This window comes from Mustela erminea, chromosome 14, assembly GCF_009829155.1.
Source record: "Mustela erminea isolate mMusErm1 chromosome 14, mMusErm1.Pri, whole genome shotgun sequence".
NCBI classification, from domain to species: domain Eukaryota; kingdom Metazoa; phylum Chordata; class Mammalia; order Carnivora; family Mustelidae; genus Mustela; species Mustela erminea.
In genome coordinates this window covers 67,030,327-67,043,910 of record NC_045627.1, presented here as the reverse complement: position 1 = coordinate 67,043,910, position 13,584 = coordinate 67,030,327, and the positions used below count along the sequence as shown (strand labels likewise).

General features: G+C 55.7%; 1 protein-coding gene across 4 annotated transcripts in view; it reads left to right on the top strand.

Annotated features, from left to right (window-relative positions):
* The window catches only part of SH3PXD2A (SH3 and PX domains 2A), a 231,778-nt gene that overhangs the window by 156,381 nt on the left and 61,813 nt on the right, over positions 1-13,584 (top strand). For 3 of the 4 annotated variants that reach the window (XM_032313658.1, XM_032313656.1, XM_032313659.1), the window contains one exon: positions 11,474-11,518. The exons of the other annotated variant lie outside the window; for it this stretch is intronic. In XM_032313658.1, the coding sequence (XP_032169549.1) occupies positions 11,474-11,518 (45 nt within the window). The remainder of the gene's footprint in view (positions 1-11,473; positions 11,519-13,584) is intronic. 4 annotated transcript variants of the gene reach the window in all.

Genomic DNA, 13,584 nt, shown 5'->3' with positions numbered 1-13,584 from the left:
TTCCCTGCCCTACTGGCCTGGACACGGAGCTCAGGTCGGCCGGCACAGGCAGGGCTCCTGGCCTCCCCTGCCCCACCCCCAGCTAGCCTGGCTGCCCTCGGCCCTGCTTGCTTCACCTTACTCTGCCCCTCGCTGCTGTCTCCCATCTTCCTCTACTAGGAAAGTACTAGAAAGATGGCCCTGAATTAAACAGCAAGAAAAAGGCTAGAGGTGTGCTCTGCAGTCCCCAGGCCCTACCCAGACCTGCTGAATCACCCTCTCTGCGGTGGGGCCCGGGAATTCGCAGGGTTGACAGGCTCTCCAGGGATTGGGCGATCAAGCCAGGGGCAAGTATGAGATGGGTCATACTTGTGGTTGATGGCAGTGTTCGGGGTAGACAGGCAGTGAGGGTGCCTGAGGACTGATGGGGCAGCCCCTGAAGGGACACTCAGCTGTCTCCCAAGACGGGGAGATGGTGGGCCACCAAGGGAATGTGGGACCTGTTGGGGGCCAGGGAGCACTGGCCCAGTGGTCCCGGCTTGGAGAACAGCCCAGGGGCCTGCCCAAGCACTGGTCTCCCTCCTGGCCTCATCAGGAGGCAGTGATGAGACTCCCGTCTGCCTTTTCTTTCCACAAGGTTGTCTTCTTGGGGGTAGGAAACACCCACATTGTGGTCCAGCAAAGAAATGTTTCCCACCGCAGCCCTCGGCCAGAAAATAATGTGTTCCTCACTTCGGTTCTTTGGTTTATAGGCATGTGACAGAAGACACAGCATTTCCAGTAATGGTGAAGCCAGTGGAAAAACAAAGATGTGGGGGACATGTGCATTACTTATTGTGTTAGCACCTTTTTCTGATCTACGGTTACTTTGTTTAGAAACAGAAATGTGGCGTGTGTGACTTAGTTGGCTCGTGGCCTTTTTATAATTGGTCAGTTCTGAAATGTGAAGGCAAAGAAACATTTTCCAGCGTTGCAGTAAGAATTAGACATTTGCAGGGGGAAAAGAAAAAAAAAAAGAAAAAGTTTTCTTCCCGGTCTCTCTCTGCTTTGCCCCCTGGATCTTGTCGTGGCTGCACGTGACCCAGGCAGCTGGGATGAAGATGTATTTGTTAAGGGTAGAACTGGAGTCTTGTACCGAGGAAAGTGGGCCATGTCCAGGTCCCTTCACGTCCCTGTGCTCAGAAGGAGGAGCCGTCACTTCTTGGCGAGCCTTCCCCCGATGCTGCTTCTGGCTAATGGGTGCAGTGTTGGAGGAAACCCCACAGGGATGTGAGGGCTGCTTCTCCCCTCGTGTTGGAAGAGGGTCAGGGTTGGGTGCCGAAGTGTCCCAGGCAGGAGGGTGAGGTCCTTATAAAGCTGTGATGACCGACTGCGGACGAGAGGCCAAATGAAGACTGTCTTTGTACGTTAGCAGTGGCCCCCCAGGGAAACCGAGCAAACGTGCAGCTCTAACACACTGGATGGGACAAGTTCTTCCCGTGTGTCAGCTCGCTGCCCTGCACCGTCCCTCCCCGGGGCCTCCGTGTCACCAGGAGCCCTCCGCCACTTCTCACTCGTATTTGATCGCGTGGCGGTACAGAAGGGCCCTTTGTTCAGCTTCGTGGATGAACTTGGCTGCTCTCCCTGCTCTAAGCGCACAGCTCAGTGGACACTCGTGGCAGCTTCTCCCCCGGGGAAGCCACGGGAAGCCGGTTTCTGAAGGGATGCTGGGCCTGGACCCCCCACCCCCAACCCCGGAGCTGGTTTCTGCCAGGCCCGTATTTGACCTCACTGGCTCTGCCGTGGTGGCCTTGTCGAGTTCTCCAGCGACCATCCGTGCACCTGCTCAGCCAGGCCCTGCTGTGGAAGTCATGGGGTACCAAGATGGGTAGGATGAGGTCCCTGTCGTCAGGACAGTTAGGAGACAGCATCCCAAGTGCTTTGGTGGAGGTGGGGCCGAGTGCAAGGGAGTCCGCCTGGGGGTGCCGAGCAAGGCTTTCCAGCCCGGTTCACTGAGGTTTTTAAATGAGTCAGCCTGGAGGAGAGGGACAGCCGCCGTGCAGAGGACATCTGGACACCGTCTCAGTATTCGTGGCGCCACGTCTTCCGTGTCCCTGCAGTTCCTGCTGGGTGGCGCTGTTTCAGAGACGCTGTCGCAGATGGCCTCTCATTCACTAATGTCACTGAAGCTTAAAAAGCTCTAATTATAAAGTTAAATCATGTGCCTGGGCTGGAGAGAACTTGAACGGGCCACCTCTGACCCTCTCCTTGTCATCAGGAGGACTCTGGTTCCAGCTGTCTCCAGGGGGACACATGTCCTTGCCTGTGAAAGGAACATACATGGGGTGCCTGGGTGGCTCAGTCATTAAGCGTCAGCCTTCAGCTCAGGTCATGATCCCAGGGTCCTGGGATCCAGCCCCACATCAGGCTCCCTGCTCAGCGGGAAGCCTGCTTCTCCCTCTCCTGCTCTCCCTGCTTGTGCTCTGTCTCTCACTCAAGTAAATAAGTAAAATCTTCAAAAAAAAAAAAAAAAAAAAAAAGAAGAAGGGAAAGAAGGGAAGGAAGAGGCTTATAATTCCAGTGCCGTGATCACCCTAGCCAGGCGCCCAGCACCTAGAGGTGCTCATTAAATATCTGCCCAATAGATCCCCATTGGGGAAGGACCCTCCAGCCAGAGGGGTCTCCCCAGTGGTTGATGATTGACCGTGATTGACAGGACAGAGGAAAAAGCAGCCCTTTCATATTGCAGGTGAAGACTGGAGGCCCCCATTTCCCCACAGTTGTGTAAGGAGCCAGGAGCCAATGGTCCCCTCTGGGCACCATTCTCTTTCCTGGCCTCTCCTGGGGACAGAAGCCCGGCATTAGCTGAAGATCCTGAGCTCTGGTGCCAAAGGGTTAACTCTGTGCTCCCCAGAGAGCTCACACACTCCTGACCCTCCGATGTCCTCCAGGCCCTCCCAGCTGGGCCTGCTGGGAATAGCTCAGTCACGTGTGAGCCAGATGTGGGGATTTCCCAAGCAGTGATGTGTGTGCAGGCACACAGACACACACGGACACGCACACGCAAACACACACTCACACTGCTCTGTTGACGTGGCATCTGAGGGCTCAGGGGATTGGTCCAGACTCACGCAGAGCAAGAGAGGGATGGGGGTGAGGAGAGGCCCAGGGCTTACCGGCACACACCACGGGGGGCTGCTCTCAGCCCTGCTGAGCCCTGCTCCCAACAGACAGGATAGATAAGCCCCTTGTTCTTGCTCAGACTCCCATTTCCTGCAACATCCATCTTGCCATAGACCATATTGGTTATGGACAAATTTTTTTAAAATAATCTCTTTGAAGAGCTTTACAGCAGATGCTGGGCCAGGGCCTTCCAGGGATGTTCTGCCAGGCCTGGGGGGTCTTTCCATGAGCCTCTCTGCCCAGCACAAGCGAGGCTCAGGGTCTCATCCTGGCCTGAGAAGGCTTGTTTGTGGCTCAAGGGACATAACCCGGATTAGAGAATATGCAGGGCCCTGGGTGCCAAGAAAACCCCAGGGTAGTGGGGTAATCTGGGCCTCGGTTTCCCCACAAAGCCCTTGGGACTGAGTGTAATGAGTATATACCCTTCCATCAGCCACTAGAGATTTACTGGGTACCCCCTACTCTGTTCAGGGTGTGCTGTGAGGATGCTGACAGGGTTAAGAGTCTGAAAGAACTTCAGATCTGATTGGAGAGATGCAATAGATTTTGATTAAGCACTACTATGTGCCAGATCCTTGCTGGGACTATAGCAGTAGCCAGACATTGTGGAGCCAACTGACACAGTCGGTGAACGATACAGAGATCTTGCCTAGGGCAAGATGAAGGAGGCTGACAGAACTTGGAAAATGGGTCAGCCTCAATCTCAGCTCAGGAATGAATGCTGCCTCTCCCCTGCCCCCTCAGCCCCGCCATTGTCCCATTCTGATGATGGCAGTGTCCAACCATGTCAATGTCAGCTATCAATGTCAGCTGAAGCATTGTGAATCCTGCCCCAGAGGAGGGTCTCATTACCGATGTGAGGCCATTGGGACTCCTCCCTGCCTCGCCACCCCCTGCAGACCCCCGCTCGAGGTGCAGCCTGCTGTGTCTGGCCTCCGCTTGCCCTCCAGTTGCGTCTGGGCAGCCTCGGGAAGGGACGATGTGCTTGAAGGGCCAGGCAAGTGGATGAGGGGGCCCCACTGCCTCCCTCCCACACCCCTGTGATTCCTGACACTTGCAGGAGCGCCTGGGTAAGTGTTTGTGTCCCTGTGCCCCAAGCTTGAGGACAGATGGTGGAGAGTCAGTTGGTCATCACCAGGGGTGCCCTGCCGTGTGCATAGTAGATGCTCATTAAATTATTGGCAGTTGATTCATTGATAATAGGATTGCAAGAGTTGTGTCTGGAGAAGACAAGACATTGCACGTTGTGAATGTGGGTCCTGGGTCCACTGGCTGTTAATTTCCATCACTCACTCAATCGTGGCTCTAGTGGAGACTGAGCCAGGAAGACAAACAGACCAGAGGACGGGGGGCTGGGGACCCAGGTACCCAGCAGCTGCTCACCGAGTCCCACTCCACTGTTCCCTGTTTCTGATGCTGCCTCATCCTCACAGATCCTGGCTTTGGCTGGGGGAGCTGGTGGGTGGGGGAATGGGAGGGGGATAGCCCAGTAAGTGGGAGAGGACCACCAAGGCAGACCACACCAGGGAGTGGTGAGGTGGCTGGGATCCTGGAACTCAGAACAGTGTTAAGTTTGTCTCTTTTCTGCACACCATCACCCTGGTGTGGGGCGAGGTGAGAACCTGAGAATTGAGAGGGAGACCCAGCCCAAGGGGCTACTGTGGGGTCAGGCAGCAGCTGCTGGGAGTGGGGCTTGGAGCCCCATTGGCCTCCCCGCCCAGCACCCCTCTGTCCTCTGCCCACCCACGGCTCCTCTGACTAACCGCAGCACCTGTCTTCAACCAGGATGCTTTGGGGCTTTTCAACAGCAGATCTGCCTGCCGCCCTCTGGCAGAGCAGCCCCCTCTGGGCAGCTGCAGAGCTTCTGGAGGCTTCCAGGGCCCCTCTGCCGAAACCCACAGGTGCTGGACTGTCTCTGCAGGCCCTGGTCATGGCCTAGAGGGGCGCTCTTGGATCTAGTCCCCGAAGGGCTATGGAAGGGCTCCAGGCACAGCCGGGCCCCTACCCTACCCCATTCCCCACCTGAGCAGGGAAGCTGACTGTTCTCTGACTGCTCAGCTCAGTGGCCCAAGGGTCAGCAGCACATTCCTGCCTGGGGTTGGGCTGCCCCCACGCAGAGTCTGGATTCCAGGAAAGGCAGCTCCAGGGAAAGGAGGCAGACCCCTTCTTACTGAGAGCAAAATGAGTAGGACTATGGCTGCATGTACAAAGGGAAGCCCGACAGAAATAATGAGCCTCCCTTGGCCAGTGGGGGAGGAGAATCCAGAGAAAGAAGTCCCCTATTTTAGGCCCCTTTGTTCCCAATTCCCAGCTCAAGTCTGGCTTAAGTCTTACTATTGGGCCTTCAGAAGAGCATCACTTTTTGCATCTGTAAATTACAGATTGTCGTAAGGATGAAATTAGAGCTCAGAAAATGTTTAGCACCGTGCCTAGCATGAGTGTTAGAAAGTGAGAACTGGTACAATTTCTAGCCCCAGCCCTGCCACTCACTTGCTGTGTGATCTTAGGCAAATTTCTTGCCCTCTCTGTTCCTGAGTCCCCACATGCATTCTTCTAGCCTTTGGAATACCACCAAGAAGCCGAGATGTTGGTGGGGACGGAACCTGGAGACAGACAATGGCCTGTCTTCCCACTTAGGATTTGCCTTCTGTCTACGAGAGGATATGCCTCAGAAATCCAGTCCTACTAAATTTATTCTTGAGTACTTCTATTTACTTAGCTCAGAGTTCTGTGGCCCTGAAACCTCAGGCCCTGGGCAGGACCGGCTACATAATTATGGGGCCTCTTGTTCATAAATGATTCAAGATTTCAAATGAGAGAACAGCATGAAGCCGCGCACAGGGCCCTTCTCAGTGTGGGGCCCTGTGGGGTGGCCTGGGCCACGGGCACCTGAGGCGAGCCCCACTTTGGAAAGCATGAGAGTGGGAGGCAGGGCCAGGGGTCTGAGTGGCTACATTAACCCCTCACGGCTGCAGTCCAGGGGCATAATTTTTTTTTTTTTCATGCTGGGAGGACTTCTAATGAGCTGGAGGCTGCCGCTCACCCTGGATCAGGTGCGAGTTGCTGAGCACCTGAGCGGGCGCGTGCACGCCTTACCCTCATGCACGTCACCAAGCTGGCACCTATGTGGCTTCAGACTGGAATACATGTTTGAACTATGGCTTGTTTTCTTTCTGAGCCATCTTAATTCATGACATGCTTTCTCCGGGCCTCAAGTGACTCTATCACGTAGGCCTCACTACTACTTTGTAAAGGAACTATTCTCTGCAAAGGACTGCTGGCCCGGGAGGGCTGCTGTCAAGATCTGAGCTCCTTCATGCCTGTGCCCCGGCAGTGCCTGCGACGGGGGCTCTATGCCACCACCACCACCACCACCACCACCACCCCTGGCAAATTAAGCAGCTCCTTCTCCCTCGGGTAAGTGGCACAGCTAGCAGCTTTCAGCCCCTTGTTTGGCTTGAGAGCAGAGGCTGTGTTTCCCTGCAGCTTAGTCAATCAAGGAAAAGAAACGGAGCTTATAGGAAACCCAAGAAATTCAGCCGTGTGTGAAGTTTAGTTGTATAAAAGAGGAAGAAAGACTAGGCTTTCTGGAGAACCCTGTTCAGGGCTACAGTGAAGGAAGGACAATAGAATTCCCTAGGAGGGGGAGGTCTTGAGGGCTCAAGGACACGGAGAACGAGGAAAAGACAGGGTGTTCATTCCATTCAGGGCCCCTGGCAGGGTCCCTGCCTCTCCTCGCCTCCCAGGGGCCCTCCCTGGGCTTGGGCTATGGAGGCCGGGGAGGTGAGTGACCCTGCCCCCGTCCCTTGAGCTCTGGCTTGGCTTTCCTTCTCGAAGGAGATCGTGCCGCTGGCTGTTCTCCTGTCTCTCCTACCTGGGCTCACAGCCCACTCTGGATTTATTAGTTTGAATGGGTGGAACTTGCTTTACACTAGGGAAGGATTCCTGGAAACGTGGTTTGAGACTAGATTTGGGCAAATTAAACCCACTTCTCACTGCTCTGGACTTAGTCAAGTTTAAAAGAAACTGTATTAGGACCCAGTCCTTTTCTCCCTTCGTTCTGTCCAGGTGTGTTTTTATGTAGTACTTGGGTGTCTCTTGTCTGGGGGTTCCTTACAGTCAGGGGCACCTGTGTGACCATTACGTGATTTCTTGTATCACCTGGACCAGACAAGAAGCAGGTTCAGCGTCTAAGAAGTGGCCTTGGGTCACCGTATTTGGCCAGGACCTGCAGGCACCTGGCTTCCTCAAGGCCTGGATTCTGGCTGATTTTGCAAAATGGGAGCACAGGCTGTGGGAGGGGTAGGAGGGCTGGGGGTGGACCATGGGAGGGGCCTCATCTCCCCGCCTCCTGCCTCCCTGCCCACAGCCCATGCTGCTGCAGTCCCCAGCTTGTCCCCATCACCCACTCCCTCCCTCTGTCCCAGGGGCCTCCTTCCTCCCCCTCCAAAAACTTTCACAGGCACTACAGGCCACTACACTCTCAAAAAAACCTTCCAAAGAAGAGGAGGTAAGTATTTTTATCCCCATTGTACAGAAGGAAAAGAGGCCCAGAGAAATGGCTAAAAGCCCCAGATCAGGGAGCTGAGTGGCAGGATAAGCATAAGAAGCAAGATTTTAAAGAATTCTTGCACTCTATGCCTCTTGAATTAATTGCCCTTTTTTTTTTTTTCCACTTGAGTTTCCATATATTGAGCATGTGTTTAAGTGGGTTTCCCTGGAAAGGTGCTCTGTTTCTCTGGAAAGATTCATGTCAGCTGTGGAACACTTGTATTTTGCAGACTAGCAGGTTTCTGCAGGGAGAGCCTAGAACGTCACCCGAGGACCTTGGCTGCTGCTAGGCCCAAATGCTTGATTTGACAGAAGCGAGCCTTGAGGCTCAGAGAAGCCGAGCCCCTTGCCCCAGGTCACAGAGCGGGTGGTCAGCAAAACCAGTCCTGCAGATTCCCAGTCTGGAGCCCCTGGTTTTTTCCCTGCCCCTGCTCTGTAGGGCCCTTGGTTCTGCCACCAGGAGAGGCTGGAGAGACAGCCGGAGGGCAGGAAGCCTTTGGTTTGTGTCGGTCACAGCTGCTCCCTTGGCTGTGCCTGCGCCCTGCTCCCTCGTCCTGTCCCTCTGTCTCTGCTTTCCCAGCCCGCAGCCAGCAGCCTTGTCTGCCTCCTGGCTGGAGGGCCGGGTTTGTGAGCCAGGGTCCTCCTCTGTTCATTGTAAGGAGGCCTGGGGGGGGGTGGGGAGGTATCCTTCCCACCCTGGGAGAGGGCTTGCTCGGGTGGGCTGGAGACAAGGCACTCCAAAGCGGGGAGAGCTTTGGGGTGGGAGCAGCGGAACTGGATTAATTCTGCAGATCCAGGGGACTGGGAAATAAATCATGTTTTTAAAAAGACAGGCCCATTTCTGGTCCACTTCCCATTTTCCTTTGGAGAGCAAAGGGAAGGCCTGCTTATGGGGGTTGCAGGGGGTGGGTATGAGCTTGGGTTGTTCCACACTTAGCAGTGGCGCTCAGTTTCCAGAGGCTGAGGGATTTTTTTCCTGTCCTGCTCCCCACCCTCTGCCTGCCCAAATGCCCAGACCCCAAGGACCTGGAAGGGCATCAGGCCCTTCAAGATAATTATTGAGAAAGTCATCCCAGGAGCATAGACCTTGTAAGCATTTAGTCTTGGTGGGCCAAGGGTCCCCACTTCTCTCTCCTACGACTTGGGGGTACCCCCCATTGAGGAAGACAGGAAGGGCTCTCTGACAGCCCTCATCTTCTAGCATGGGTGTTGGCAAACTACAACTCTTGGGCCAAGCCCAGCCCACCATGTAGTTTTATAAATAAAGTTTTATTGGCACACAGCCCACTCAGCCTTCTACAGATTGTCAGGGGCTGCTTTTGTACCGTAACAGCAAAGGTAAGTAGTCCCAGAGACCACGTGGCCCCCAAAGCTTAAAAGACCAACTCTGGCCCTTTTCAGGGAAAGTTTGTTAACCCTTGTTCCAGAAAAGTAAGTCTTCCTCGCTTCTCCAGGCCTGAGCCAAATCATTTCCCTTGGCTCGCTGAGAGAAGTTAGCATTTCCCAAAAGTTTTCCTTCTGAAGAACCCAAAAGAAACCAAAATGGAAGTGGTACAAAGTAACAAATCCCGCAGAGACAGCTGGAGATGTGGACCCCCTGAGCTGGGGCGGCATCAGGCTGAGTGGAGCCGGACGCTGGAGCTGGGGTGGGCCTGGCACTAGGGTGCCTCAGATGGCCTTGCCGGGTGACAGCCTACTTGGCCCCATTTTGGGGTACAGCAGCAGGGAGTTAGAGCCCCAGCATCAAGCCTCAGAGGGCCTAGGTGTGTCCACCTAGTCTCAGCTCTGCCAGGGCATGGAAGCCGAGTCAGCATGGCTCCTGAAGCCCATGGAAACTTCTGGCTGCAAGTCCTGCTTCTGGATGCAGCCTCCAGGGTCTCTTACCCGCCGTTGCAGCTAACCGGGCGTTTGGAGGGTGTCTACAGGGAAGGCATCTGGGACCGGCTACCCGCATTTTCTTGGCACATTCACTATCAAACACTGTCTGGTTGTCAGCCTTGCAGCTCCAGAAGGCTGATTTTCCTGGTGCTGGGCACGTACTGCCTCTTATCTTGTTAATCCTCCTAGTTACCTAGGAAGTAGTCTATTGTCTTATCTCATTTTTACAAGAGAGGGAACAGGCTCAGGGAGGTTCAGTAAGTCCATCATAGGGGAAAATCCGCACAGTCAGACTCCAGAGGCCTTGCTAAACCTCTCTACCAGATGGGCTCTCTGCTAGTTCCAGGGAGAGCTGGAAGGCCCGGGCTTCTCGGTTCTGCATGGGGAGCCAGCCTGAACTGGTAGATGGCTTGAGCAAGGGAGAATCAGGTGCTTTAAAGGGTGGGTGGCATCCAGTGATCTCCCAAAGTCTGTGTCCCCACATGAGATGGACATGGACACACTAGCTGTGTGACCTTGGGCAAATGACTTAACCTCTCTGGTTTGTTTTCCTCATCTACGAAGTGGAGGGAGTACCTTATCGTTGTAGGTTTATTCTGAAAAGCAAATTAATGACCATATGTATGTGTTCAGCATTAGGCTTGGTGTACGGTAAATGCTACATAAACTTTGCTGCTGTTACTGTTACGGTTGTCTTTACCATGTGTTGTTGGGTCAGGCAGCCTTCCTGAGCAGCACTGGGTGCCTCTCAGGCTTGCAGCTCAGTGTTTTGTGCCTGCTGCTGCTGCAGCCAACACTGTGCTCCTTTGGAGGGAATGAGAAATTCAGCAGAGAAAGCACCCGCCTTTCTGATCCCAGACCTGGTTCCGTTTCTGGCTCCGCTGCTCTGGGCTTGTGAGAACTTGGGCCGGTTTCCTCTCCCGTAAAATGGGGTGAAAAATGCATACCCACCTCAAGGGATTGTTATAGGCAGTAAATGAGTCTGAATCCTGGAGGTAGACTGTCCATGCTTATTACATGTTGGCCCTCCGATATTCTAGAACTGTTCCCCCCACTGATTGAGCCGAGAGCTTTCTGCCTCATCACATTACTGTATCACATTGCACCGTCATGTGTTCTTTTAGGTTCTTTGACTTTGCTTCTCCCTCTTGGCAGGAGGATCACTTCTAACCTCATTTCACAGATGAGGAAACTGAGGCCCAGATCAGACGTAGTTGTCTGAGCCTAGGACAGAGCCCTCATCTCTGAGGGTCACTAAAGGTCCCCGTCCTCCTGGGTTGGAGACGAGGTGTTTTAGAGAGTCCAGAATGAGGCTTTCTTCCATTCTGCCCTGACCTGTCTTCCTCACTGGGCAAGGGCTGGGGCTAGGGCTGGACAAGACATCAGACCTCACCAGCGGTGAGGTGCCTCACGACCGGAGACCGGCCCTGGGCTCTCCCTCTCTGAATGTTTGAGGTTCCAGGTCCGTGCTGCTGAGCCTGCTGGCCTGGTGAGGTTCCTCAGAGCCACCGGGCCCTGTGGGGACAGCCACCCACCCACACGGCCAGAGAGAAATGTCCAGGCTGCTTTCTCCAGCCAGTGATAAGCCATGGGCCCCGTTCCAGGCAGGGATTGTGTAGGATTCTCTGTGCTCCAGAGGATTCCTGCATTTCGACAGACACCTCATTATCCCCATCCCAGCCGGCTGGGTCCCAGCGCCTCTGTAATCACTCAGGCCCACGCCCAGCAGCCAGCCCCAGGCCAGGAAATCGCTCCCCTCCCCTCCCCCGCCTTCCGCCCGTGGCCCAAAGCAGCGCCTGCGGCCACTTGCCCCATAGACCTCCTGCCTGCCTAACGGTTCTCTCTCCTCCTCTGCTTCTCCTCTCTCTCCTGCTGCTGCTTGCTCCCGTGGGGGACTCGGAAGTGTGGCTCTCCAGCTGGGCTGAGTCTCCCAGGAAGGACGTGACAGGTACTGCCCTGAGTGCATGTGTGCGAGCATGTGTGTCCCGGGCACGCACGTGTGGGCGCCGCCGGCCGCATGCTTCCCTGGGCTGGGCCGCGGCCCCTGGTCGGCAGGCCGGCCATCCGCTGGGCCCCCTCTTGCCCTTCCCTTGGCTGTACTCACTGCCTCAGGTCCAGGCTCGGAGCCTTCAGTGGGTGATGGCCACAGAGCACCCTGTGTAGACGAATACACTGTGGACCGTAGCGTGTGGGTTGGTCCCCCGGCTCTGCTGGGTGCTGGCTGAGTGAACTTGACCTCCCTGAGCAGGGCTCGGCTGCCTCCCAGGGAGCCCGGCACGCGGGAAGCACTCAGGCGATGGCAAGGAGGCTGTCGCCTTGTGCTCTCGCTCCGCTGGCGGCCCCGCTGGGGAGGGCCCCCCAGAGATGGTCAGTCTCACCTTGGGCAGTTAACATGGGGCAGAGAGCCAAAGCCTCAGACCCTGCAGCCTGGTTTCCAGTGGTCCTCACCGGGGTGCTGCAGCAGGGCAGGGGAACCTGGGACTGGTGTGGCAGCCTCCGTGCCCCAGAGCCTGGAGCAGACTCTGCCTCATTGGCCTGGCCAGGCTTTGGGCTGCCTGGACCAGGATGGGCCTCAGGGACTTGGGCCTGTGCCTTGTGTCCAAGCAGAGCTGGGCCAGAGGTCAGGGGCTTTCCTTCAGCCTCTGGTCTTACAGGACAGTGGTGGGGAGCCTTAGACAGCAGGGTTCTCCGCTGCTGCAGGGAGATAGTGGCCCACAGAGGAGTGGGACTTCCAGAAGGGGCTTCCAGGAGCCCCTCCATTTCTAAGAGTGCTAACACAGGCATATGCGCATGCACATGTACACACACACACACACACACACACACACACACACACACACCAACAAACACCCATTCTGCCCAAAGCTGGGAGCAGAGATTCAGGCTTCGCGGTTGGGGGCTTGAGGCAGAAGGGTCAGAGGTCAGAGGGGCTGGGCCGGCCCCAGCTGTCAGCCCGAGGCTCAGCACCTCCCCACCACAGCTGTGGACAGGGAATGGGAGGCCCATGTCCTGGGAGGAGAAAGGCAACAGGCAGGAGGACCCGTTGCCTGTCCCAGGCTTTTTGCAGTCCTCCTTCTGGTGCTGACTGTGACGAGGGCCCGGGGCCTGACTAATCACTGGGCTCCTGTCCCTCTTTCCCCTCTCTACAAGCCAGCGAGCCAGAGCCCACTTGGCCTACAACAATACATTTTATTCACGAAACGTATAGCCTGGCCGCCCAGGGGCCTATAGAGAAGCCGGCAGGCCAAGTCCAGCTTGGGAGGAACTGATTGTGAGGGGCGTGGAGGGACATTTTGTGGGGTGCCAGGGTTTGGGGGGGATCCCTGAGAACATGGGGAGCCTGGGGTGGGGGCCACCACAGGGCTTGGCTTTTTAGGACGAGCCCAGCTGTTTGGAGTGAGAAGCTGAAGGGAAGCAGTGTGGGCTGGGGAAAACCAGCCAGACTAGGAGTTCAGGGCTGGAGTCTTGGGCAAGCTGCCAGCTTGCTCTGGGCCTTGGTTTCCCCATCTGGAATGTCAGAGAGTGCATGAGATGGGAAACTTAGAGGTAAGGGGCTGATGTGGGGGGATCCTTGAAGATGAGAGTCCTGGGGCTGCTCAGCCTGGCCTCCCCCACCGGAGTGGGCCCAGGGTGCTCTGATCTGGCTCTCCAGCTGACGAGGATCCCCTGCCAGCCAGGAGGTGCAGTTAGAGGGAGCCATGTTCTGGGGACAGCCATAGCCACCCTTTTCCTGGCGCCTTTGGCGCTTGCCTTGAGCTGCCTGCTGGTTCTGAGGCTGCAGGGAAACTTGAACCCCTCCTGCTCCTCCCTAAATCTCCCATTTCCTGTTTGCTTTATAAATAGTATCTATAGTTTACATAGGGCATTAACCCTGTCACCTAGTTCCATGCACAGAACAACCCACAGAGGGTAGGAACTGGTACTGTACCTGCTGACAAACAAGGAAAGTGGAGCTCAGAGAGGTTGAGCGTCCCTCCCAGGGTCACAGAGGTAGTCTGGGCAAAGCAGGACTGG